We start from the raw sequence: 25,583 nt of genomic DNA, 5'->3' as shown, positions 1-25,583 counted from the left end.
TAAATGTTGTCTTGTCAATTTATTTCTTGTTATAATAAAAGTGATGATAAAAAAGTTTTGTACCGATGTACGTAAAAGTAACATAGAGCTTTTAGGACCCTACTAATGCTTTTGCCTTAGCAAAACTGTTGATTTGCTCATCGAAACCGCTCCACGATCCTTCCAAAGCTGCTCCCAAAAATCCGACAACTTTTTCAGCAACGTGTTTGCCTCTGATTCGGTCAACCTCAATGGTCTCATAAAATCCACTGCGTACGGGTAGCATCCGTCGCGATCATACTGAATATCGTCCACCATTTGTTCACTCAAGTTTTTCAAAACCAGCGGATTTTCAGCGAATCGGACCATTTCCAGCGAGTGGGTATTTAACGTGCGGAACACCTCAACGAAGCTTGTCTTTGTCAGCAGTCGATTGAAGGACACGTCCAGTAGTTTCAACTTCACGGCACTGGATCGTAGTGGAACCAGCAGTGTGGACAGTTCATCATCAGTGAGGCCACACTGGCTAAGATCCAACGTGCTCAACATGTCGAACTCTTTCGTCTGAATCGCCACGGTTAGCTTTGGCTTAAATTCCGACAGCAACCCCAACTTACGGCCATTCAGCTCCGTCAATATGCACGTGTCCAAATTGGCAAACATGTACTCGATGGACTTTAGGTTGAGAGTGTTGTCCGACACGTCCAGCACTTGGAGACGCGACACTTCCAGCTGAGGTTTGCCGTACGCCAAGTTCGTGATCAACGTCGATGCAAGTCGCAGCACCCGAAGCTGTGGCATCCGCTGGCAAATGCTGGCCAACTGGGGCATGCTCTGATCCAGCAGCGCACACCGACTGAGATCCAGCTCAGCCATGTAGATCAACCCGTCCGGAAGCGACGCCAGCACAGTTGCCATGTTGAAGATACTCTTCTGCGTGAGCGAGTTCGTCGCGAGGTTCAACCGCTCCAACTTCTTCAGCACCGGAAGCTTCTCAATGAAACCCTGCAACTCCGCGTCCGTGAGCTGATTCATCGACACGTCGAGCTCTCGCGCACTGCCCTGGCAGCCGACGGCTTGAAACAGAAGATCAAAGTGACGTGCGTTTCCCGCGAAAAAATCCCGCTTCAGGACCAGCTTGCCAGTGTTTTCCATCAAGTTGAGCGCACTGGTTAGCGCGGTGAAGGGTTCTGGAGGGATTACAAGTTTTAAATTTTGACTTGAAGATTTTTGAAGTGGTGCTGACTTACCAAGACCGCGAAGCCGGCAGCTGTCATCGTAGAACTGATCACCCCGGAGCGATGTGTACTCGATCACGTACGATTTGATGACCGGGCCGGTGTTTTTCAGCACGGTCGTGAGCGGTTCCGAATCCACGCACAGGCTGTTGTCCGAGCGCATAAGCTTCAGCAGGGGTCGTTTGCCGTGTTTGCTGGAAAATTGGATGAAGGACTGGTAAATTGGGTGGTAAACAGCGATTGCAAAAAAAAAGTAAAAGAAAAGTTACGAGCCATGGTTTCAACATTTTAATGAAAAAAGTGTCTTAAAATGCATTATTATATCATTATTGAGGCAATTGCAACCCTCTTTTTACACCTGGGCTTCCATCCACCCTGGGATTCGAACTGACGACCTTTGGATTGTGTGTCCAATTGCCTACCAGCGACTCCACCGATGCAGGACCCAGGGAGACGACTCCTACTCCTGGATTGAGCTAACGACATAACCTCTCGGTTAGACCGGGACCAACATTTACTTCCCTGTCCGACGGAAGGCGTGATACGATAAATCTCGTCTCGAAAAATGCCACCGGGACCGTCTGGGATCAAAGTCAGGCGGACTAGATGAGAGGCAACCACTTACCACTTACCTCTACAACACGGGTCCCGACTAAAAAAAATTGAAACTATACAAATATTTCAATATAAATTTGCAAAAAAAGCAAAGCCATCCACTTTAACGACCCCCGGGTCTTTTGTAGGCTCTGTTGCAAGTTTCTGCTCATTTCTAGGCGTCCGAAGGTTATGTGTGGTGAGCAATGCTTGAAAAGGGATCAATCACTGAATGGGACTGCTCGATATTCGACAGAAATTTTTGTCAGCGATCATTTCCCAAAACGATGCTTGATCGCTGACACACAACGCCTATCATGACCGTCATTGCTTGCCGACGGTCGGTGAACGTAAACACGAAGACGAAACGAACGAAAAATGAGCACCACTCAAGCAGCCGCCCGAACGAGACAACGTGCTATTTCTCTTTCTCTCGTTTTTGTCTCTCTCTTCCTAGTGTAAGCTGCGTGGTGACAGGATTCATATGATTGCTATCATTGGAGAGATGATCGGAATCTCGGTAGAATGTCAAACTACCGCTCTCCAAGCGATTTTTCTCCTGGAGGGAAGTCAATGATTGTGTGAGTGACTTTGCGTAGCACTCATTCCTTTGTGTGTGAATCGAACGAAAGTAGAATGTAAAAATCAGGTTGTCGTGGTGAAGGCGATTGGAGTGTTCTGTCAGCTATCACCAACAAAGTCGAAATTTCGCAAGCCCTGGTGGTGAGTCACCCAAAACCTCTTTTACGCAAATGGACCGACGTTTTACTTCGCCATCCGATAGAAGGCTAGGAGGATACGGCGGGAATCGAACCCGCGCCTCATAGCAACTTAGTGATCGGCAGCCGAAGCCGCTATACACCGCGCCACGAGGCCCAAAATATAAAAATATCAAAATAAAAAAACGAAGAACATGAAAAAAAAATCGAAAAAGATAGAAAAAATATAGCCTTATTTTAAAACTAAACTGAACATTTCTAATTCTCTTTAATATTTCGAAAGATTTCAACCAATACTTCTATAGTTGATTTTTATTTCATTTCTTTTTTTTTTTCAAATTTTAGAGTATTTTTAAGACATTCAATGCAATTTAAAAATAAAATAAAAATCGTATCAAGGTCGCAGTTGATTCACTGAAAACGATCACTTGCAATAATCAGGGTGCTAAGTTTTAAAACCTTTAATGTTTAAAGAAAATCAACATTTCTAAAAAATTTTCTACGTGTAGAGATTTGAATCTAGGTAGATTTGTCTCACCCAAACAAGCCTCTATTTTCTAATGTCGATATCCGATGTCCGATTTCCAATGTTCAAACATTGAAAATCGGTCTTAAAAAATTCTAAATATTGTCTTCGAATCTGTTTTTAAGCAAATTTCTCTTAGACAATTTTGCAGCAAATTTCTTAACTTAAAAAAAATATTGTTGAGAGAAACGGACAAATAAAAAAAAAATGTAAAGTACTTATCGATTTTACATTAAAACATTTGCACAGCAATATTTAAATTACGAAATACAAAAATATTTAAAACACTTAAGCCCTTCTCAAATGTCATTATCGAGTGTAACTGGCTGCATATACACAAAAATGGCTTATATAAGCGTAGAATAACATGTCTACAAAGTTTCATTGGAATCGGAGAGGGTCGGATACAACCGATTCCTTATTTGACATGGAATTGCTCTATTGCAACCAGAAAATGGATTATTGATTTCGAGTCACATCAGAAATTTGGTCTTGAAACAAAGTTGAATCTGAAATGGCTCCAAACTGAAATTGTGCAGAAAAAGATAAAAAGCAACCCCATTGTTGATGTGTGTGTGTGTGTGTGTGTGTGTGTGTGTGTGTGTGTGTGTGTGTGTGTGTGTGTGTGTGTGTGTGTGTGTGTGTGTGTGTGTGTGTGTGTGTGTGTGTGTGCAACCAACCAAACGGGACCACGCGGTCGCTTCTTACAAATTGAGTTGTTTCCATGAATTTAAGATTTTTTAAATTCTAAACATGCAAATAACTCGCATAGGCATTAGGAAGGTGTTAGCTCTGCCGAGCTTCGGTGACCCATTTCTACGCTGGCTAGCCGAGCGCGAGGTACCTCAGCTTGAATCGACAAGCCCCGTCCTAAAGAACGTTTGCATCAATCGGATTCAAACGTTATTTAGAACTTCCGAACCCTTGTCAAATGGACAAGGACCCAGCGCGTATATAGTTGATAGTAACAGTATTCCTAATTCCAGTCGCGATGGCCGAGTGGTTAGCATTTTTGCTTACCAATCCAAAAGACGGGGAATCGAACCCCAACTCGAGCGACTTTGATTTTTCGTTCATGTTCAGAGTTTCAAGATTTATATTTCCTGTACTTTCTCGTTGGAAGCAGATGGGAATCGAACCCAGGACCGTTCGCATAACAAACCCCGTAACCAGTCAGCTACGGCTGAAGAAGAAATTTATGTAAAAAATTTAGATTTTTCTCCAAAAATCACTATTTTGTCTAAAGTTCACAACTCGGTAGCAGAATATTTAACCATACTTCTCTATGGCTCAAAAGTTGCAAGTTTTTGTCCCCTAAAACATATAAAAAAATCTCGAAAATAAAAAAATACGTATTTTGGAAAATTAAGCTATTGTGAAAAATAAGTTAATAAAAAAAATCGGCAAATTTTGTTTTCCAAGTACTTATATGTTGTTCTCAATATTACTCAACAGTACCTACCTGGGTGCTGAATAGACGAAATGCATAACGTGATTTTCGAATGCTCCCACAGCTCCAGCTGCGAAACAGCAAAGAAAGTAAACAAAGTAGAATGCTGTGTGTCAAGTGACTTATTTTGTGTAGCTGAAGTGATTTGTTTTCAAACATTGAGCTTAACCAGGGGTGACCAAAGTATGGCCCGCGAGGCGATTTTTTGTGACCCGCGAACCCATTTTGAGTGATCATGTAAAATGGCCCTTTGGACAACCTGCAAAGTGATCTTATAATTCTTAAAATTAAGGTTTAGTGAACATTTATAGTTCTGTTACTACAAACTCGATACTTTGAATATACCAAAGAGATATTTTGTTTTAAAGTCTATTTTATTGAAACAATTGAATTATTTATTTAAATTATGTCGAAAACTTGATCAAACATTTTTGAAAATGTTACAACAATTGTAAAGACAGCAAAAAAATAGGTATATCATATTAATTGTAGAGTCATGATGCAAAATTTAAATGGGCTCGGCCCCAAACTTTTATTAAACTTATAAACTACCCACTTCAGGATTCGAACCCATGACATTTGGGTTACGAATTGAATACGTATCATCTGATTGAGGCTGATCAAAATCAATTGAAATGTTATTGAAACTGAAGGAATGATAGGAATATCTTTGCAACGATTTGTAAGCCGTTGCAAATATTTTTTTAAGTCTATGTCGCAACATCTTTTTTTTCACAATAATATAATTTTCGTCAGTACTTTGAAATTTTTAAACTTATTATTGCAAAACAACTGGACAGGTGTATAATGCATTTTAAACAATTATCCACCAACCTAGACCAGACCGTGTAATATATTTTATTTACAAATTTGTTATAAAATGTGATCTGTTGGTTAAGGCATAAAATTGCAATATTTTGGTATGTTTTTGTTTTTTTTTATTTAAGAAAAAATAACCAATTGAATAAAACCTTTGGAAAAAATGTTTGATCTCTAATATATAAATTAATGACTGAAGTGTCTAAAAAAATCAGTTTCAAAAAACTGCAGCTGGTGGATGAATTGCAAAAAAAAGATCACTGAATGAATTTTGCAATTTTACAGTTTTAAACCATTTTTACATAGCCTTTTACCACATTTGGCCCTCAAGCTGATGTGAGCTTCAAAATTTGGCCCGCCATTCAAAAACTTTGAGCACCCCTGAGCTAAACTATGGGGTTTTATTTTAAAAGGTCCAATAAACCAAATTTTCAGTTTTTGCTTTTTGGGTGTTTTTTAATACCCCTGACTCAAGGCGGTTTCAGAAACACCTAAAAAGCAAAAACTGGAAATTTGGTTTATTGGACCTTTAAAAAAAACTCCAGAACTTTTTATTGAAAAATGAAGTGTTTCGCGCGTTTTTGTTCTTATACTAAACGATGGGCGGCCAAAAGACGCCTTTTTCGTTTTCCGTGTGACGGAGAATTGCATCGGAAGTGGGTGGAGTTTTGTGAATCTGAGGAGACATTGAATGGAATTTCGAGGCTGTGTAGTGCTCATTTTGAGTCCAAACACACCGTCTGGAAAAACAAGGAGCAAGTTTTGATCTTTTTTGTTTTATTTCAGTTCAGCATGTTTAATTTCATTAAATTTTGTCCTTTTTTTTTAAAAATATCATCGTGGTCCAGCTTCTCCAGCTTCCCTTGGACACAATGCACATTTTGTGATGAAACATGTAAACAATTTAAAGTTTGACAAAACCTAGCGCTACGTTTTGTTCAGAAACTCATGCCAAACATTTTGCTACAAAAAGCTCATGTAACTTCACAAGGATTGGACTTAGGACAAAGGTCAATATCGAGATCACAGAGAACAGATGTATATCATTGAACAAACAGAATTGAAAAACGTGTGTAAAAATTCAAACCAAAATACGTTGAAAAGAGCTAGGGTGTGCACCATCCGCCTAGATAGCGCCACTTACAAAATCATGATGGCCTACAGTAGCAGAACGTTGGTCCATCTAATCACTGCATAAAACATTTCGTATGAACGACATCAGACCAATGTCTGACTGCCCTTCATCAGAGGGTTGCAATTTTACGCGCCAAAGAAGGTAAACAAAACGAAATCGGACATAACATATGTAAAGAACTATTTCAAGTTGTCGCTTGAAGAATCATTTTGAATGAATTTTATGTTATGTTTTCGTTACTATTAATACATTTTTGCATTATTTTTTTCAGTTAACTGGAATTATACTGAAGTGAATTTTATATTTAAACGGTTTAATTTTTTTTCGAAATTATTGAGCCTTTTCATTGTTAAGCCAAGTGTGACGGTGGCGCCGCCAAGCGTATCCTGCACACTCTAATTTCTTTGATGCATGATTGTATGCAACGCATTTTTTTAAGTTTACACGGTTTACACACAAGTTAGAGCCAATCTGTACATCTGTTCTCTGTGTCGAGACTTTTAGGTAAAATTGTCTAGAGAATCGACTCTCGTGTTCGGATTTTGAAAATTTTGATGTTTAGAGCACTTTTGAAAAAAAAAACAGTTTCAGTAAATGATTTTTGTATTTTTTTTAGGTGCGTTGCTCCATCCTGCATTTTTCGTGAGTCTTTTTGTAACATCTTAGGCTATTTTCAAAAAAAATTTGAACGAAAAAAAATCTTGGGCTCACCCTCAAATTTGACTTTTAAACATAAAAATCAAAAAATCTCATAAAAGTGGCGTGTTTTTTTCTTTCAGTGTATTTTTTTCGGAAAGCCCATCAAATTTCCTACAAGTTTGCCTTTGACCACTTTTTGATACGATGCAACGGCTTCGAGATACAGCAATATTTAAATTACGAAATACAAAAATATTTAAAACACTTAAGCCCTCCTCAAATGTCATTATCGAGTGTAACTGGCTGCATATACACAAAAATGGCTCATTGGAATCGGAGAGGGTCGGGTACAGTCATCCCACATATTCGGAACGGTTTCCAGATCGGCCAATGTTAAAAAAATCATAGCAAATCGATAATTGAACCTAATGGCTCGCTTTTACCTTTATTTGAAAGCTTTTCTTGCGATCTTTCGAATGCTGTATCGAACATCTGCAAATTTTAACTTTTACATGAAGTTTTTGAAGAATTACTTTGACCCTTGAAATCCACAAATTCGGAACACTATTTTCTTACAAATGTAAACAAACTTTGGATCTCTCCAGGAGTACATATTTATTATCAAATAATGACTTCACACACTGAAACCAATGAAACTCAAGCTTAGTGATGTTTTATACATGGTTTGATAACTTTTTTTGTGAAAATATCAGTTAAATTCAGGTGTTCCACAATTGTGGGAGGCACAATAACATCCCACAATTATGAAACAGGCCATTTGGAGGCAGTGTTTTGCTGCTCTGGACAAAATAGTCTTGGAATGAAGTTTTTTGTTCAAAAAGTACTACTTTTACTAGTGAAATAGCAAGATAATGTCCAAATGAAGGTTCTAAAAATAGTTAGATCGACAGAAAAGCTACTTTTGGCATGCTTTCGACAAGTTATCATAAAAGTGTTCCGAATTTGTGGGTGTTCCGAATATGTGGGATGACTGTACAACCGATTCCTTATTTGACATGGAATTGCTCTATTGCAACCAGAAAATGGATTATTGATTTCGAGTCTCATCGGAAATTTGTCCTTGAAACAAAGTTGAATCTGAAATGGCTCCAAACTGAAATTGTGCAGAAAAAGATAAAAAGCAACCCCCTTGTTGATTCCTCGAAAAATTCCATTCCAAAACAAATCAATTTGTAATTTAAAAAACACGACAAATCAAGAAAGAGGCAGAAATGGGGTATTTTGTGATTGAGATTGAGTTCGCACATCGAATGTTTTAGGAATTGCGCCGCGAGAACATTTCAATAGCAACCGAATCATGTCGAAAGTCAACAGATTTTTTTATTCTGATGGTCATGCTTTAGGGATCGTTCAAAACAGGATGTGAAATAAGCTAAAACAACGAATAAGGTTGGCCTTTGTGAATTCAAATATTTTACTCCGCCGCACGTTAGAAAGAAAAAAAAAGGAAATAAAAAGTGTCGTGATCGGGGACTTTCTTTTATAATAAATACACAGATATTTTGCAATTAACAAACAACACGTCTTATTCCACACAAATTAACCACAGAACTGATTTGACAAGCTTCATTCTCTCTTTCGCCGGCCGCGCGCATCTCGTTGTTTTCTCGCTCGTTGTTCTCTCTCGCAGCTCGCTAGCGCGCTATCGCACTCAATCCGCAATCTGTCAGCTAACAAGGCAATATTCATGAAGGTGCGCACTTTTTGTTGCGCTCTAAACTCTTATTTATGAATTATATCAATCTTATAATAAATACTCATTTGATAATTTAATACATATTCAATCCTGCAACCCATAATCCCTACAAAAAGCAAATCACTCAATGATTCGGCCGAGCCAGCGCCATCATATAAAGGAGATCGTCCATCTCCTTCTTGGCCACGCAATATTCTTCCAGCGAGAGCAGCCGCGACGAAGCCACAACACTGGCCACGAACTGGCCAACGTGGTCCTTCTCCTTTTTATTACCACCATCAGCTTGCAGCGCTTGGCGGGCATTTCTTGCGGGTCCGTTTCGCCGTCGTCGTCGTCGTCGTCCTCGTCCGAGGGGAGCATCAGCACCACCGACTTGCGTCGCTCGGCTTGTACTTCTTGGTGCGGCCATCGGTGGCGCCTGCTCCGGATTACCCGCCTTCACCGGTGCTTGGCAGCGCGGGTTCGCTGCCGTCTGGAAGGTTCTGCTGCTCCTTATCATCTTCTGATCTAACCGTACCTGCCGCCGCGCCGTCATTGTTGCTGACGTCGGGCGTCTGGTCCACCACCGACTTGCGTCGCTTCGACTTACTCTTTTTGCGACTTTTCCGGATTCCCCGCCTTCGCAGCTGCTCGGCCGCGCGGGTTCACCTTCCGATCCCATCGTGCTGACCCCGCGCCATCAACATTGCTGATCGTCTGGTCCAGCACCGACTTGCGTCGTCACCGTCGGTGCTCGTCGGCGGGGTTTCCTGGCGAGCCGTGGCTGGCACGCCTTGCAGATGTGTGTGTGTGTGTTGCAGATATGTGTTTTTTTTTTCAAAACGCAAAGGTCATGCCGACAAGTCAACCCGCCAGTCTCGCACATTCGCCGGCTCCAGAACTCTTCGTCGCTATTACACAGCGGGCACTTGAAGTAGTACCCGGCGGTGAATGCGAGCAATGTGTCACAGCGCCGATGGAACCAGCCGTTCCTGTATCAGGGTGAGATTTGGAAATAAAAATACAGTTCGTACTCGATGATCTTCGTCAAAGGGTGACTCAGAAAAATTTAAAAACGAAATTTGTGTCATTTTCTTCTAAAAATTTCTCTATGACTCTATGACTCCCACAGTTCTCCAAAAATATCACATTTTCTTTAATCTAAGATGGTGACAAAAATGTTACCATTTGAGAATTCTGCAGATTTTAATTTTTTAAAAGCTTCAAAATTTATGATATCTTCAGTTCCATTTTTTTTTTAAAAGTCAAGAATTTAAGAATTAAAGGATTAAATAATTAAAAAATAAAAGAATTAAAGCATTAAAGAATAAAAGAATGAAAGAAACCGGCTCCGTGGCTTAATGGTTACGGCTTCTGCCTCACAAGCAGAAAGTTCAGGGATCAAATCCCGGTCGGTACCTTTGAAATTTGGAATCAGGAATAGGAACAAAAACGAAACTGAATCAGGTGGGATTCGAACTCACACCTCTGGATTGATGGTCTGGGACTCTAATCAGTCGGCCATCTGAAGGTTATAAAACATGTTCTTCTCATATTAAATACGCTCTGATCCCTGATTTGCCTAAAGGGATTGGGAGTCTTAAGATAGATCAAGGATCCGTCTGGTGCTTGCTTCTATGTTAAGGCGGGGCCGGACAATGCTCAACAACCTCGGAATTGGGCCGCTAGGATCTCTGCCATTCTGAAATGGGTCGTTGGAAGCAGCGCGAGGGCTATCACCCCCTAATACCCGGGACTGAGATAAGTTGTATCAGCATTCGGCATATACAAAGTCTGATACAAATTATACTTTTTCATAATTTCGCTACCAGTTAGCGGGTATTGGATTGGACCACACACACACACATAAAGAATAAAAGAATTTAAGAATTTAAGAATTTAAGCATTTAAGAATTTAAGAATTTAAGAATTTAGGAATTTAGGAATTTAAGAATTTAAGAATTTAGGAATTTAAGAATTTAAGAATTTAGGAATTTAGGAATTTAAGAATTTAAGAATTTAAGAATTTAAGAATTTAAGGATTTAAGAATTTAAGAACTTAAGAATTTAAGAATTGAAGAATTGAAGAATTGAAGAATTGAAGAATTGAAGAATTGAAGAATTGAAGAATTTAAGAATTTAAGAATTTAAGAATTTAAGAATTTTAGAATTTAAGAATTTAAGAATTTAAGAATTTAAGAATTTAAGAATTTAAGAATTTAAGAATTTAAGAATTTATGAATTTAAGAATTTAAGAATTTATGAATTAAAGAATTGTAGGATTTAAGAATTAAAGAATTAAAGAATTTAAGAATTTAAGAATTTAGGAATTTAAGAATTTAGGAATTTAGGAATTTAAGAATTTAAGAATTTAAGAATTTAAGGATTTAAGAATTTAAGAACTTAAGAATTTAAGAATTTAAGAATTTAAGAATTGAAGAATTGAAGAATTGAAGAATTGAAGAATTTAAGAATTTAAGAATTTAAGAATTTAAGAATTTAAGAATTTTAGAATTTAAGAATTTAAGAATTTAAGAATTTAAGAATTTAAGAATTTATGAATTTATGAATTTAAGAATTTAAGAATTTATGAATTAAAGAATTGTAGGATTTAAGAATTAAAGAATTAAAGAATTTAAAAATTTAAGAATTTCATTATTTCAGAATTTAAAAATTTCAGAATTTAAGAATTGTGAAATTAAGATATTAAGAATTGTGAAATTACGATATTAAGCATTTAGGAACTGAGAAAATAAGATATTAAGATTTTTTTTCTTAATTTCCTAATATCCTAATTTCCAAATATCCTAATATCCTAATATTCTTATATTTTGATATCCTGATTTCCTTATTTCCTGATTTCTTAATATCCTAACTTTCTAATTTCCTTATTTTCTTATTACCAAATTTAAATTTTCTTAATTTTCTTATTTCCGAATTTCCTAATTGCCTAATTTTCTCATTTCCTGATTTCCTAAATTCATCATTTCCAAACTTCCTAATTTTCTAATTTATTAATTTCCTAACTTCCAAATTTCCTTATTTCCTAATATCTGAATTTCTTAATTTCCTAATTTTATAAATAAAGTTTTTCTAGTTTTAGAAATTTGTTTAATGTTGTTTATAATAAATAATTGTTGTTAAAAGTTTTGAACAAATATTTTTAATCTATTTAATATTAACTTTTGAATCTCTTTTTATTTTATCTCCCAAAGAACCTCAAGCGCGCACACCGTCAAACGCGCTCATACCGAACTGTCAACTTTTCTTGGGGGGGTCACAAAAAGAACACGCAACGCTTGAATTTTGCTTTTTAAGTCAATACAAATGACTTAAGGTGAAGCCGTTGACCATTTTCAAAGAAAATTAATCATCACTATAAAAAAAATATGTATTAAATTCAATTTTACGAATTTCAGCACCAAAAGGAATCAGCATGTGCCGGTTGTTGCCTTCTTGAAGCAACTGAAGGAATTTTTGATCTAAATCAATTGTGCTTCAAAATTTATATAATTTTGTGGCACAGTCATTGATCTCCTAGTTGGCAATCATTGATTAATGACGATTTTCATAACTTAACAAGGAATGGGATAATCGTTACCAAAAGGAATCAGCATGTGTAGGGCACTATTGTAAACAACTTGTTGAAGGAGTTTTTTTCAAAATATTGAAAGCGACGCAAAATTTATATCTTTGAAGGAAAAATCATGACAATGATGGAAGTCTTCACGTTAAGACAATTGTCTCTTGCATGTCCGGCAGTAGATCGATAATGCGTTGACCAAAATTAATCAAGCACAGCTTCGATCTGACCTAAAAAACTAAACTGCATCACCCCAGATTGCCAAAAGTCATTTTTCATGCGTAAACTTGCAGCACAGGAGGGGAAATATCTCCAAACTAGAAGAATTGAAAACGAAAAATTCGTTTTTTTGCGGGGCAGAATGGCCCGCCTAAGTAAAATGCGCCAAAAACCATAGAAAAACATACAAATTTATGAATTCAATGTAGTACGCTTATGCTTTGGGATGTTCCCTCAAATGTTGTAGAATACTTGGTTGGTAAAAAAATTTAGATTAAAACTGCAATTGAAAAAAAAAATGTTTTCGACTACTTTTTCAGCGTGCGGGGCAGAATAGACCATCCTGCGGGGCAGAATGGGCCACCTAAGAAAACAAGCCATTTTGTGTAATAAAACGTTGAGGGGAGATAATAAATGATTAAAGGGACCTTCTAACATAGTTTCCATGAAGTTAGACCACTTTGAAAAAGTCGCTTAACAAAACAAACATTTTTGAAAATAGTTTGAATATGTTGAAATAAGGCATTATTTTTACAAATAAGCATCAAAACAACTAAAAAATCAAATAATGTTGCATTAAACGTGATTTGTGAACCTACCAGGAGCGATATAATCTATTTATTTAAAATTTCATAACTTTTGATTGTTTTTACAAGGCAGGAAAAGGGTGGTCCATTCTGCCCCCAAGTGGATTTTAATTTAACACTTCCACCACCAAGCATCTAAATTGATTTGAGGTTCCGTTGTTGATTGATTACCTTCGTAATAGCTCCTGGTAACATTATAAACATTGAACAAACTTTTTCAAACAATCTAACTTTCGAGAAAGCTTATTTAAGAAACTCGAAATAACATTTGCGTGGTTTTGTCAATAAATAAACATTTATGCTCATAATTCGAAAAATACAACAAATTCAAACGTGGTTTTCGGTGTGGTGATGTTATCTGACGTCCTTTATAAGACCCTTGCCTTACAGTTGGTTTAAATCCATTCTAAAGCCCAAAACCAAGGGTGGCCCATTCTGCCCCCCCCCCCCCCCTGCCCCTACTTACAAATTTGCCGAAATTGAACAGTAAATTCACTCAGAAGTAACAGCTGTTTGAATATTTACGTACCATTCTTGTATGGACAGCTGCCAAAATTGTATGGAGACTTGTATGGGTGAACTAATTACACAAAATAGCTTCTTTGGTCATAGGGAAGGCCCCCACAAATTGAGCCAAGAAAGAATATTGAGTGGCAATGAATAGAATAAATTCTTCCAGCATTAAAGTTCTAATTGAAAGCAGAATTATCAACTTGTTAAAATTTCAAAATCCAACTTACATGCCATATCGATTGGCCACCTCCTCGGCCAACCACCCGACGCTGAGTCCCGTCTGCTGGTCCTGCTCGTAGTGCACATCAACATGATCTCCGTCCACCAGAACTCGCACCATCGACGCCGGCAACATCAAACTCGGCGCCGTCGTTGTTCCGCTCAATCCTTTATCGCCGGACGACGATGCGACGCTCTCCTTGGACGATGATCCGGTCGAACCGACCGACCGGGAGCACACGCTGGATCCCGCTTCCTGGTCCCGATTGCTGCCGGTTGAACACTGCTGGCGAGGTTTCGATGCGAGCGAGGGTGCGCTTTGCTGCGGTACGCGGTTCGAATCGTTGCTGCTGGCAACGGGCAAGGTGCGACGGGAAGATTTAGCTGATGGTTCGGAGTAGTCCTTGTCGGAGGGGAATTTTTGCCGCTTCGTGGTAGGATTAACATTGGCCACCAGCCAATCGTCGCCAACCTCTTCGCGACGCATGTGGGCAGTTCGCTTGGGCGGTGTCGGGTTGGGGTCCTTCAGCGGGAGCAGTTGAGCGTTGGTGCGTTTGCGAACCGCTTCGATCGCGGTTCGGTAGTCGAGAAGGCCGGGTTTCGAGGCGCGAGGTCGTACCAGCTCTTCCGGTTCCGAGTCGGACGACAGGACGTACGAGTTCGAGTGCACCTCAGCAAGCGGTCGCCGCTTGGGCGCTTTTTTGACGGAGATGCGAACGGTTGGGCGAACTGGCCGTGCTTCGTCGTTTTCAGAGTCGGAGCTCAAACAAATAGATTGGATTGCGGCGGGAACGGTTGCCGATTCGTCTGGTTTAACACCGGCCACATCGAAATAGCCCTGGATTCGGTGGCAGATCGTGTTGTAATGAGAAACGATCTCGGGGGAGAGCTTTCGTTGTACTTCTTCGAACCAAACCTGCAGCACGTTCAATGTGGTATCGCCGGAGTCGGTTCGCTGGGTACAGTTTGCTCCGCGATCAAGTAGCAGCTCCACCACTTCCAAGTTTCCGTTCGAGCAAGCATCGTACAGTGGAGTGATACCATCGCAACTGGTACCACCTTTGTCGTTCATGTAAGCTCCTCGGTCAAGCAACAGATCGACGATTTCCTTGTGGCCATGAATGCAGGCCTCGTGCAACGGCAACCAACCGGCGTTGTCCCGAACGTTCACGGGATGGCCTTGATCAAGCAGTTTCTGCACGAGTACAAGGTTACCGTCGATGCACGCCTGGTGAAGTTGCGACTCTCCTTTGTTGTTCTTCTTCACCTTGAAAATTGTTCCTCTCTTCCGGGTACTTTTGCCATCCGGCGTTTTATCCTTCGATCTCTCATCGTCCGAACTGGACAGTGCCTCCAAATCGACGAACCCGCCAATGTCCAGCGAATTGATAGCGTTCTCAATCGATGTTGCCGTCTCGTTTAGAGCATCCGAATCTTCACTATCCGCCAAATCCATGCCCATCCCGGTGGCCTCCTTTTCAAGCCGTTCCGCCATCATTTTCATCCCCTGTCGCTTCAGCATCGCAACGCAGCGCTTAATCGCTACGCGCTCCTTCGAAACCGACTTGAGCTTCTTGGCCTGCGTTCGAGCGCGCTGGTAGATTTCTTCCACTTCGTTCCAGGGCTTCTTCTGCGCCTCAAAAACGTCCGCTATGTTCGACAGCGTTTTGTACGCCTCCTCCGGGTCCTCTTCGATCAGCGCGTACTCCTGCCACAAATACACCAACGCATCGTCGTACTGTTCGTTGTCCTTGTACGTTTGGTACAGACTGACGTAGATCGGGATCAAATCACGATCGGCTTCCCCCGCGAGCTGAGCACACTCCAACATTTTCTGATAGTAATCAATGGCCTTAGAGTAGTTTTCCAGCTTGCAAGCGCCATCCCCCATCCGCTCGTACAGTTGCTTCTTCCTCTTGTAATCGCCACTCCTGGCCATGATTAACTCATCTTCGACGCGACAAATCACCACCAGCACCTTCAACTGTTGCTCGATGTTCTCGGCGTCGGTCGCAACCGGTGTTCGCAGCTTGTACGCCTGCTTCAGCGTTTGGCGAGCGCTCTGAAAGTCACCCGTCTTGATCTGTATGTCCGCCTTGGCGATCAGCGTTTCGCACATCTTGGTGGCCTTGTTATGTAGCCGGGACGCAACTTCCAGCGCGTCCGAGAGGGCCTTCAGCGCTCGCGCGTGATTTTTCTGCTTCGAGTCGAACAGCAGCGCCGAAGTGGTGTAACACTGGTGCAGCAACTCGGCCAGGTCGTTGTTCTCGGCGAGCTTCGTCGCCTTCAGCATGTACTCGGCGGCCTGCTCCAAGTCGCCCTGGTGCTCCTTCGCAACGCCCAGATTCAGCAGAGACCTCACTTCCATATCGACCAGCTCCAACCGCCCGATGCACTTCAACTGCCGGCTCAAATTTAGACTCTTTTCGAATGCTTTCTCCGCCTCCAGCAGTGGTTCCATCGCTTGTTCAAGCTTCTCGCAGCTCTGACCCTTCATCAGAAACGTCCGTCCAATCGTAACGTAAGCCCTTTGCACCTCAACGTAGTTCTTTTCTTGTTTCGCAATATCCAGATACTTTCGATCGTACTCCAGCGCCTTTTGGAACTCGCCGAGCATATTCAACTGCTCGCCCACCATTCGGTATGCCCGCCCCACTTCCATTTGCATTTTCAGCTTCTGGTACGATTTGGCCACCAGCTTGTACTCGATTCGCGCCTTTTGGTGCTCGCCCTGCTCGTTGTACATCTCGCCCAATTTCCGGCATGCCTCAACCAAAAGCTGCTGGTTTCCCGCTTCCGAGGCCGTTTTCTTGCGACGGAGCAGTCCTGAAAGAGGTCATAATATCGTAATTAGAATTGTTATTTATTTGGTAATGATATCCTGCTAGTTTATACTTCGTATCAGAGCAAGGAAGAATTTAAGGAAATAGTCAATTCTCTGATCGGATTTTTCACCCTCAAAACAAGGGAAAAAGGGCATGTCACAATGGGTTGAAATTTGCATGGGAATTTAGAGGTGGGCAAAAAAAGAGCGAGCCGTTCTAAGAGCCGGTTCACTGAAAAGAGCGAACGATGTAAATAGTTTTCAAATTGTTTTTTTTTTTTTGTATGTTTAAAAATATAATTATTTGAAATTACAACAAATTATAGAATTAAAAATATTTTTTTTTGAGGATTGAAAAGTAATTTTCACTTGTTTCAAAGGTTATACATTTTTGCCAAAATTGTCCCACGGTGTACTTGTTCAAGAACTTAAAAAAAATAACGGCAAGTTAATGACGGTTTATTTAAAATGCCTAACTGGAAAAATCAAACCCAAAAAATTGTACATGTGATTCGCAATTCGCAATTTCCAGCGTAAGAACGGGCCTTGCCCGATCTTATGCACCAGGTTCCCGATGAACACGTACTGCCCTTACACCTACATCTCACCCTTGCTCTGAGTCAGTACGAGCAACACGCTCGAACACGCTTGGAGTGTTCGTGCCAGGCATTCGCACCTGTTCCGGTTACGCATTTGAACTCGTACCGGAGGTGGTACATTGTGTAGTGTAAGCGTCTAACAATTAGTAGTGTGCCTATCTACTTACATTAAAGCAGAAACTGTTTTATTTTTAGTTTGAATTCAAAAACTAGTTGTTATTTTACTGTGCATTGTTTTCTCCTGAAATCTTTCCTAGTGTTGAGTCGTGTTTATATGTTGCTATTCCTTTTGTCGCGGTGTTTTGTTACAATTTTTGGTCCTAAGCATGTTAGAAAGTTTACCAAAAGTACAATAGTAATATTTGTGTTAATCCTTTAACCATTCCATTGAGTATCTGCTCAAACATCGCTTGTTTGAAAAAGGGAGATGATTGAAAACAATAGTAATTAAAAGAGAATATATGTTATAAAAATCAAGAATCAATAGTAAGAGAATGATGATTGTATTGTAAAGAATAATATTGAGAAGCTGGATGCAGTAGATGCAAAAATTGGCAATAGTTAATAAATAGAGATAAAAACAAGCTTAGATCATAGTAATGAAAATTTATAGGACAGATTAAGAACTATTCGCAATTCGCAATTCGCAATTTTCAGTGTAAGAACGGGCCTTGACCGATCTTATGCACCAGGTTCCCGACGAACACGCACTGCCCTTACACCTACATCTCACCCTTGCTCTGAGTCAGTACGAGCAGCACGCTAGAACACGCTTTGAGTGTTCGTGCCAGGCATGCACACCTTCTTTTCCGGTTACGCATTTTAACTCGGCCGGGGGTGGTACATTACGTAGGGTTTGATGAAAGTATAAGCGCCTAACCATTTAAAGTGTGCCTATCAACTTTCATTAAAGCAAAAACTGTTTTATTTTAGTTTGAATTCAAAAACTAGTTGTTATTTTACTGTGTATTGTTCTCTTCTGAAATATTTCCTAATGTTGAATCGCGTTAATCTGTTGCTATTTCTTCTGTCGCGGTGTTTTGTTACAATGTTTTGAACATAAGCATGTTATTAAAAAGTTTACCAAAAGTACAATAACGTTGTGTGTGACTTTGATCATTCAATATATTGAGTAAGGACTCAAACCTTACTTGTTTGAAGAAAAGGGCGTAGATTAAAACAATAGACAATAAAGGAAAGCAAACTACATAAAGTTCGATACTGAAAGAATAAGTGTATGTTGAAGGAAAGAAGAGTAAAAGCTGTATGAAGTAGATTAAAAATATAGGCAATAATTTATGAAAAAAGCTATCTGATAAAGGATAAATAATATCATATAAGCTTAGATAGCATTAATGACAACTTCAGGAGCCGATTGGGGATGTTAGGGAAAACACATAGCAGTTAAAACTGGCAAATAAAGTAGAGGAGACTTGACAGATAAGTGAAACAGAACTAAAGTAGTTGGAGATAAGAAGAAGAGATACTCCGAGTTGCGATGTTCTAGGTACATCCACAACAGTTCGTTCAACATGCTGTGGATCAAAACAATACCTTCTACAATCACAAATTACTTCCCTTTCCCACATTGCCGCTTTATGATGTAGTCCATGCTCTGCAAAGAAAGGGATGTTAGTAAAATATAAACACTATAAAATATCGATACAGTTACTTTCGTGAACCTGAGTGACATCAGGGTTTCTTATGTTGTTGCTGTTGTCTCCAGTGTGATAATATCACTCCAAAGTGGTTGTCGTGGTGCAATCGTTCTCCAACCGCAGGCCCAGACACGACATGAAAATGGAAACAAACAAAAACAAAACTCGCAATTCGCAATTCGCAATTCGCAATTTTCAGTGTAAGAACGGGCCTTGACCGATCTTATGCACCAGGTTCCCGACGAACACGCACTGCCCTTACACCTACATCTCACCCTTGCTCTGAGTCAGTACGAGCAGCACGCTAGAACACGCTTTGAGTGTTCGTGCCAGGCATGCACACCTTCTTTTCCGGTTACGCATTTTAACTCGGCCGGGGGTGGTACATTACGTAGGGTTTGATGTAAGTATAAGCGCCTAACCATTTAAAGTGTGCCTAACAACCTTCATTAAAGCAAAAACTGTTTTATTTTTAGTTTGAATTCAAAAACTAATTGTTATTTACTGTGTATTGTTTTCTCCTGAAATCTTCCCTATTGTTGAGTCTGTTTATCTGTTGCTATTTCTTTTGTCGCGGTGTTTTGTTACAATTTTTGGTCCTAAGCATGTTATAAAAGTTTACCAAAAATACAATAGTAATATTTGTGTTAATTTTTTGATCACTCCAAAAATTGAGTAAGGGCTCGAACCTCATTTGTTTGAAGAAAAGATTGAAAACAATGGACAGTGAAAGAAATATACTAGTTGAAGAATCAATAGTAAAAGAAAGATAGTAATTTTTGAAGTAGATAAAGAAATTAACAATAATTAATAAATAGAGGTATCAAACAAGCTTAGATTGTATTGAGGGCAATTTATAGGGCAGATGAAAAATTAGTCAAATAGATAAATAAAGAAAAGGCACATGATAAACAAAATTGACATCGCTGCCAAATTAAGGGAAAGCAGAATGTATGTTACAGCAGCATCAATTGGTAAAATAGAATGAAAAAGCGTTGAGAAATAAGAGAATCAAATGAGTAAAATCGAAATCAAATGGAGGATAGTAAACAGAAGCCGCGTTACAAAATCAGTGAAACAAAATAAACAGAAGATAGGTGGTAGATGAAATGGAAAGAAGAGAAACCCCGTTGTGCGATGTTTCAGGTACATCCACAGCAGTTGACTCAACATACTGCGAATCAAAACAATACCGTCTACAATCACAAATTACTTCCCTTTCCCACATTGTCGCGCCCCTTTCTTTTAGCCGTCTCGACTCTGACCCGCGGTGGTCAAAGGTTTACGATCCGTTTCCACAGGCCACCAGCTAGGTCATCATGAAAACCAAGCCAACGTGGAGGTAAGAAAATAGGACACTTGCAAGGAACCAGAGCTATACTGTCTTGACCAAGTATGATCTAACAGGACTACGGACGTAGTCAGTGACGCTCCTTCCAGGATGTTCCTCACCTGAGCGTCAACTGAAGAGGTATCATCAGCATCATTCGCACTTGGCCTGCCACAAACAAAAACAAAACAAAACAAAAACAAAAAGATGCATTAGTATAAGAAAATAAGAGAAACGAAAGATCATGCAATCAAAATAAAATGGTGGATAGTAAACAGAAGCAGAATTAGAAAATCAGTTATACATAAAGCGGTATACGCACTTCGGAAGGAACCGGTCAAGAAAAAATCAAATGGGCAGCAGCGGCAGCGCAAGCAAGTCAGAGAGGGTGAAGAAAAGCCCCAAGAAATCGCTCCCTCTCCTTTGTTCTGCTGTTCGTAAAGCTGTTTCTTGACCCCTTTCCTTCCGATCTGCATACTAGCCTTAATAAAGAAATAGAAGATAGATAGTAGCTGAAAGTGGAAAGAAGAAAAACCCCGTATTGCGATGTATCAGGTACATCCACAACAGTTAACTCAACATGCTGTGAATCAAAACAATACCGTCTACAATCTTCCCTTCCCACATTGCGCATCCCTTTCTTTTGGCCGTCTCTACTCTGACCCTCGCTGGTCAAAGGTTTACGAGTTCGTTTCCACAGGCCACCAGCAAGGTCACGTGTTGTCATCATGATGACGAAACCAAGCCAACGTGGAGGTAAGAAAATGGGTAACTTGCAAGGAACCAGAGCAGCTGTTTTGACCAAGGTCTAGGTCAGCTAACAGCACTACGGGTGTAGTTCCGCTCCTTCCAGGATGTTCCTCACCGGGTGTCAACCGAAAAGGTATCATTTCACCCTTGGCCTGCGATTAAGAACTATTCAAATAAATAAATTCGCAATTAAATCCAAAAAGATTTGGCAAATGATAAATAGACTTGATATTACTAGTACATTAAGGAAAAGTATATTTTTGTTACAGCAGTATCAGTTGGTAAAAAAAGAGTGGAAAAGCTTTGAGGGATAAGAGAATCAAAAGTTAGAAAACTCAAAATCCAATGGTGGATATAAAATAGAAAAAAAATCAGTGAAGAAGTGATAATCAGTAGAGCAAAATAAAAATAGGAGATATGTGGTAGCTGAGAATGAAAAGGAGAGAAACCCCCCCAAGTAACCATCCAGCACTAAATGAAGTCACTGTTCAGCACTAACAGCGCATTTACAGCTGCGGCAAAAAGCTAAATTGTTTTGACATCTGCACCAAATGCGCTTTTACAGCAGATTTACAGCTAGTTTTGGACTTTATATTTCTGTTTTACAGCTGAGCCCCTACTGTTGTTGCTCCACCCCTGCAAAATGTCAAAAAATTGGAGAGGCAAAAATGTTGTTGTCCCTTTCCCTCTCTCTCTCCTCTGCTTCACTCAATTCTATTTTTGGGTTGTTTACTACTTTGCCGACTCAGCTGATTGAGAGGGGAAGTTGAATTATTTGCTTGAACTCGCGTTGTTGTCGATATGATCCCGGATGCTAGGCTGGATGTTGAGGTTGTTCGATGAATCCTGAGACCGTGTCCTCACGGCTGTATAAGGTATGGTTTCCCAGGATTGTTATCAGAGCTACATAAACAGTGTTGTTGCTCAGTTATATGCATGGATTCTACTTAATATGGACATAATTCAGTTGACCATGTCACTAGGAGTTTTCTCTGTGTATTTTTAAAGACATTTCTCTGTGGATTCTGTATAATTTATTATAATTTCAATACAACAATTTCACAGCCTCCATAACTGCCTAAACCGTTCAATTTCACTTTTTCACCGCACCGAACCACCGTATCTCGGAGATGGTTCCTTCAATCGCCCTTTTCATCACTATCCTGGACAACCGGGAAATGTCCATTTTGAGTGCAAGAAGCCGGATGTTCCAGGTTTCACTAAAGATGCATCAATTTGCCAAAATTCCTGCGTATTCGTTAGGAAACAGCTGCTGGAGGCCACTGCAAGGGTAGTAGAAGAACGCTAGTATTTTTTTTTATCGTTTTGAATCTAAAATTAATAAAATTAAACTTACCAACATGATGAAAAGGCTTCGATTGCAAACATTTTTTTTCCAATCGTCAAACAAAATTCTCAGCTGACTGCATTTTTCTCCCCGAACGATTTGTTTTGGTTTAATGCATGAGAGAGTAAGCATTATTTTTGATTTTTTTTTGTTGGTGCTCTCTCTTTCGCTCTTACACGGAACAAAATCGTGTTGCCAGTTTGAAGAAATATGTTGTTGCAGTGTTGCTAGTAGCAGCATCAAATCAGCACTATTCCGGCTATTACTAGAGCAGTTGTTTTAAAGCTAATTTGCAATCACCTTAGCTGTTTTATGACTGATTAGCTGGTGAATGCTGTTTAGCAGCTCATTTATGATTTCTTTTAGTGCTGGATGGTTACTTGGGCCGTTCTGCGACGCTCAGGTACATCCACAGCAGTTGACTAAACATACTGCGAATCAAAACAATACCGTCTACAATCACAAATGACTTCCCTTTCCCACATTGTCGCGCCCCTTTCTTTTTGCCGTTTCGATTCTGACCCGCGGTTGTCAAAGGTTTACGAGCCGTTTCCACAGGCCACCAGCTAGGTCATCATGAAAACCAATCCGTGGAGGTAAGAAAATAGGACACTTGCAAGGAACCAGAGCTAGAGACCGCCAATATTTAAAGTTTAAAAGAAAATGTTTTCGGTTTAGCTTTTCCCAACATTTTTTTACAATCCAATGGAAAACATAAAAAAACACACCATGCTTCAAACAAGCATTTTCATAAAAAATTTGAAAAAGATCGAAAGAGCCGCTCTTTTAAATGAGCGACTCCTGAAAAAGGCGGTTTTGCCCACCTCTAGGAATTACTATGGGATGTTTCTGCTTTTCGTTTAATCGTTCGTACAGGTCTGGGGAAAACCCGGTCACCCGGAATAAAGATAGGTTTAAAGGGGATGGTCCAATGAACGCATAACCAGTCGAAATCAGATTTGTCCAATCAACCTCCAAGGCTTTTAGGCTCATAACTCTTTTCCTCAAAGTAAAATTAAGTTTGAAACTAAAGTTACTCGAAAGATACGATTAAATTTTCAAGACTGCAACTAAAATAACTCACGCTGCTCTTCCATGTCCGTCTCGGAACCCATTGCAGCGAATCTTCCGGCGTTTAACCACACATTTCTTCCATACTGACAAAATTCAGTAAACTTTCCCGAAAACTAGCACACCTTCACAAAATGCAAGGATCAAACACGTGGTTTTTCAACTTTGACAACCCCGCGTGGGCACGGTTGTCAAAAAAGGTGAGCCCTGGTTACACTTGGAGGAAGAGACGTTACGAACCGTTACCGAGCATGTCGTACACTCACAATCAGAAGTACCCCTCAAAATGGGTTCTGTCTACACTCAAAGTAAAAAGTGCCCGGTCGGAAATGGCGTTCGTCTGGGGGCTTGCGCCAGCCATCTGGCAGAATTTCACCCAGATTTACCCCAGATTTCTGCAATGATTTCTGGCGAATATGACACAAACCGGTCGTGCACGGTTCAACCGATTGAACCGGTTGATTTTTGTGCCAGACAGCTGGCAGAACTTTCGCCCGATTTTCGCCAGATTCATCTGGCGTTACGCAAAACTTGTCTAGGATAAGTGTGCCAAGCTCGGTTCAAACAAACTTTAAATGAAAGTTGATGTTCGAATTCATCAAATAACACAGTTTTGACATTCATAATGCGAACTTCTATCAAAATAATTGATAAAACAACACTTTTTGAGCTATCAGGTTGTATGGAGTTCCACCTATGTGCAAAAAGCCAACAATTGGGTGTAAAAATGAAACATAGATTACTAATATTATTGTTTACAGCGATAATGCTTATTGTTGATCCATCGAAAAAATCGAAAAAAAATATTGTATATCCATCGCAAAAAAAAGGTGCAGGTGGTTATGTTCTACATGACCAATATGACAAAGAACTTTGTACAAAACTCTAAAAAGTAAATCCGTTTTTATTTATATTTTTAAATTCTTCGCCAATTTATTTAATCTTTAATAATTAATTCTAATTTAATATTTTCAATAATTGGCACCTCTGTGGAAACAAATTGCCAAAAAACGAAAATATTGCCAAAACAAGTATGTTTCGGAAAACTAGGGAGAACCTTCCCTCAGGGCAATAGCCACTCCGGGTGTGGCCAATCCTGTCACAATGTCCATTTTCATTACCAGTGTCAAAAACCATGAATTTTGATACCCATATTGCCCAAATCTGTATGGTTCCGTAAATGTCCTCCCGGGAGAACCTTCCCTCAGGGCAATGGCCACTCCGGGTGTGGCCAATCCTGTCAAAATGGCCATTTTCATTACCAGTATCAAAAACCATAAATTTTGATACCCATATCGCCCAAATCTGTATGGTTCCGTAAAAGTCCTTCCGGGAGAACCTTCCCTAAGGGTAATGGTTACTCCGGGTGTGGCCAATCCTGTCAAAATGGCCATTTTCATTACCAGTATCAAAACCATGAATTTTGATACCCATATTGCCCAAATCTGAATGGTTCCGTAAATGTCCTCCCGGGAGAACCTTCCCTCAGGGCAATGGCCACTCCGGGTGTGGCCAATCCTGTCAAAATGGCCATTTTCATTACCAGTATCAAAAACCATAAATTTTGATACCCATATTGCCCAAATCTGTATGGTTCCGTAAATTTCCTCCCGGGAGAACCTTCCCTCAGGGCAATGGCCACTCCGGGTGTGGCCAATCCTGTCAAATGGCCATTTTCATTACCAGTATCAAAAACCATAAATTTTGATACCCATATCGCCCAAATCTGTATGGTTCCGTAAATGTCCTTCCGGGAGAACCTTCCCTCAGGGTAATGGCCACTCCGGGTGTGGCCAATCCTGTCAAAATGGCCATTTTCATTACCAGTATCAAAAACCATAAATTTTGATAAACATATCGCCCAAATCTGTATGGTTCCGTAAATGTCCTTCCGGGAGAACCTTCCCTCAGGGTAATGGCCACTCCGGGTGTGGCCAATCCTGTCAAAATGGCCATTTCCATTACCAGTATCAAAAACCATGAATTTTGATACCCATATTGCCCAAATCTGTATGGTTCCGTAAATTTCCTCCCGGGAGAACCTTCCTTCAGGGCAATGGCCACTCCGGGTGTGGCCAATATCCTAA

At 40.0% G+C, this 25,583-nt stretch overlaps 1 protein-coding gene across 1 annotated transcript; it reads right to left on the bottom strand.

Moving 5' to 3' along the window:
• On the bottom strand, positions 1 to 23,666 carry LOC120417765 (tonsoku-like protein). Its single transcript, XM_039579926.2, has 4 exons — positions 23,510 to 23,666; positions 13,925 to 16,742; positions 1,230 to 1,411; positions 1 to 1,169 (listed from the first exon to the last, which is right to left on the bottom strand). Exons 1-4 carry the CDS (start codon positions 23,538 to 23,540, stop codon positions 103 to 105), a joined length of 4,098 nt encoding a protein of 1,365 aa, XP_039435860.1. The 5' UTR covers positions 23,541 to 23,666; the 3' UTR covers positions 1 to 102.
• Between the last annotated feature and the right edge of the window lie 1,917 nt (positions 23,667 to 25,583).

This window comes from Culex pipiens, chromosome 1 (genome assembly GCF_016801865.2).
Source record: "Culex pipiens pallens isolate TS chromosome 1, TS_CPP_V2, whole genome shotgun sequence".
NCBI lineage: Eukaryota > Metazoa > Arthropoda > Insecta > Diptera > Culicidae > Culex > Culex pipiens.
The sequence above is the reverse complement of the archived record's forward strand: the minus strand, read 5'-3'. Positions and strand labels throughout refer to the sequence as shown.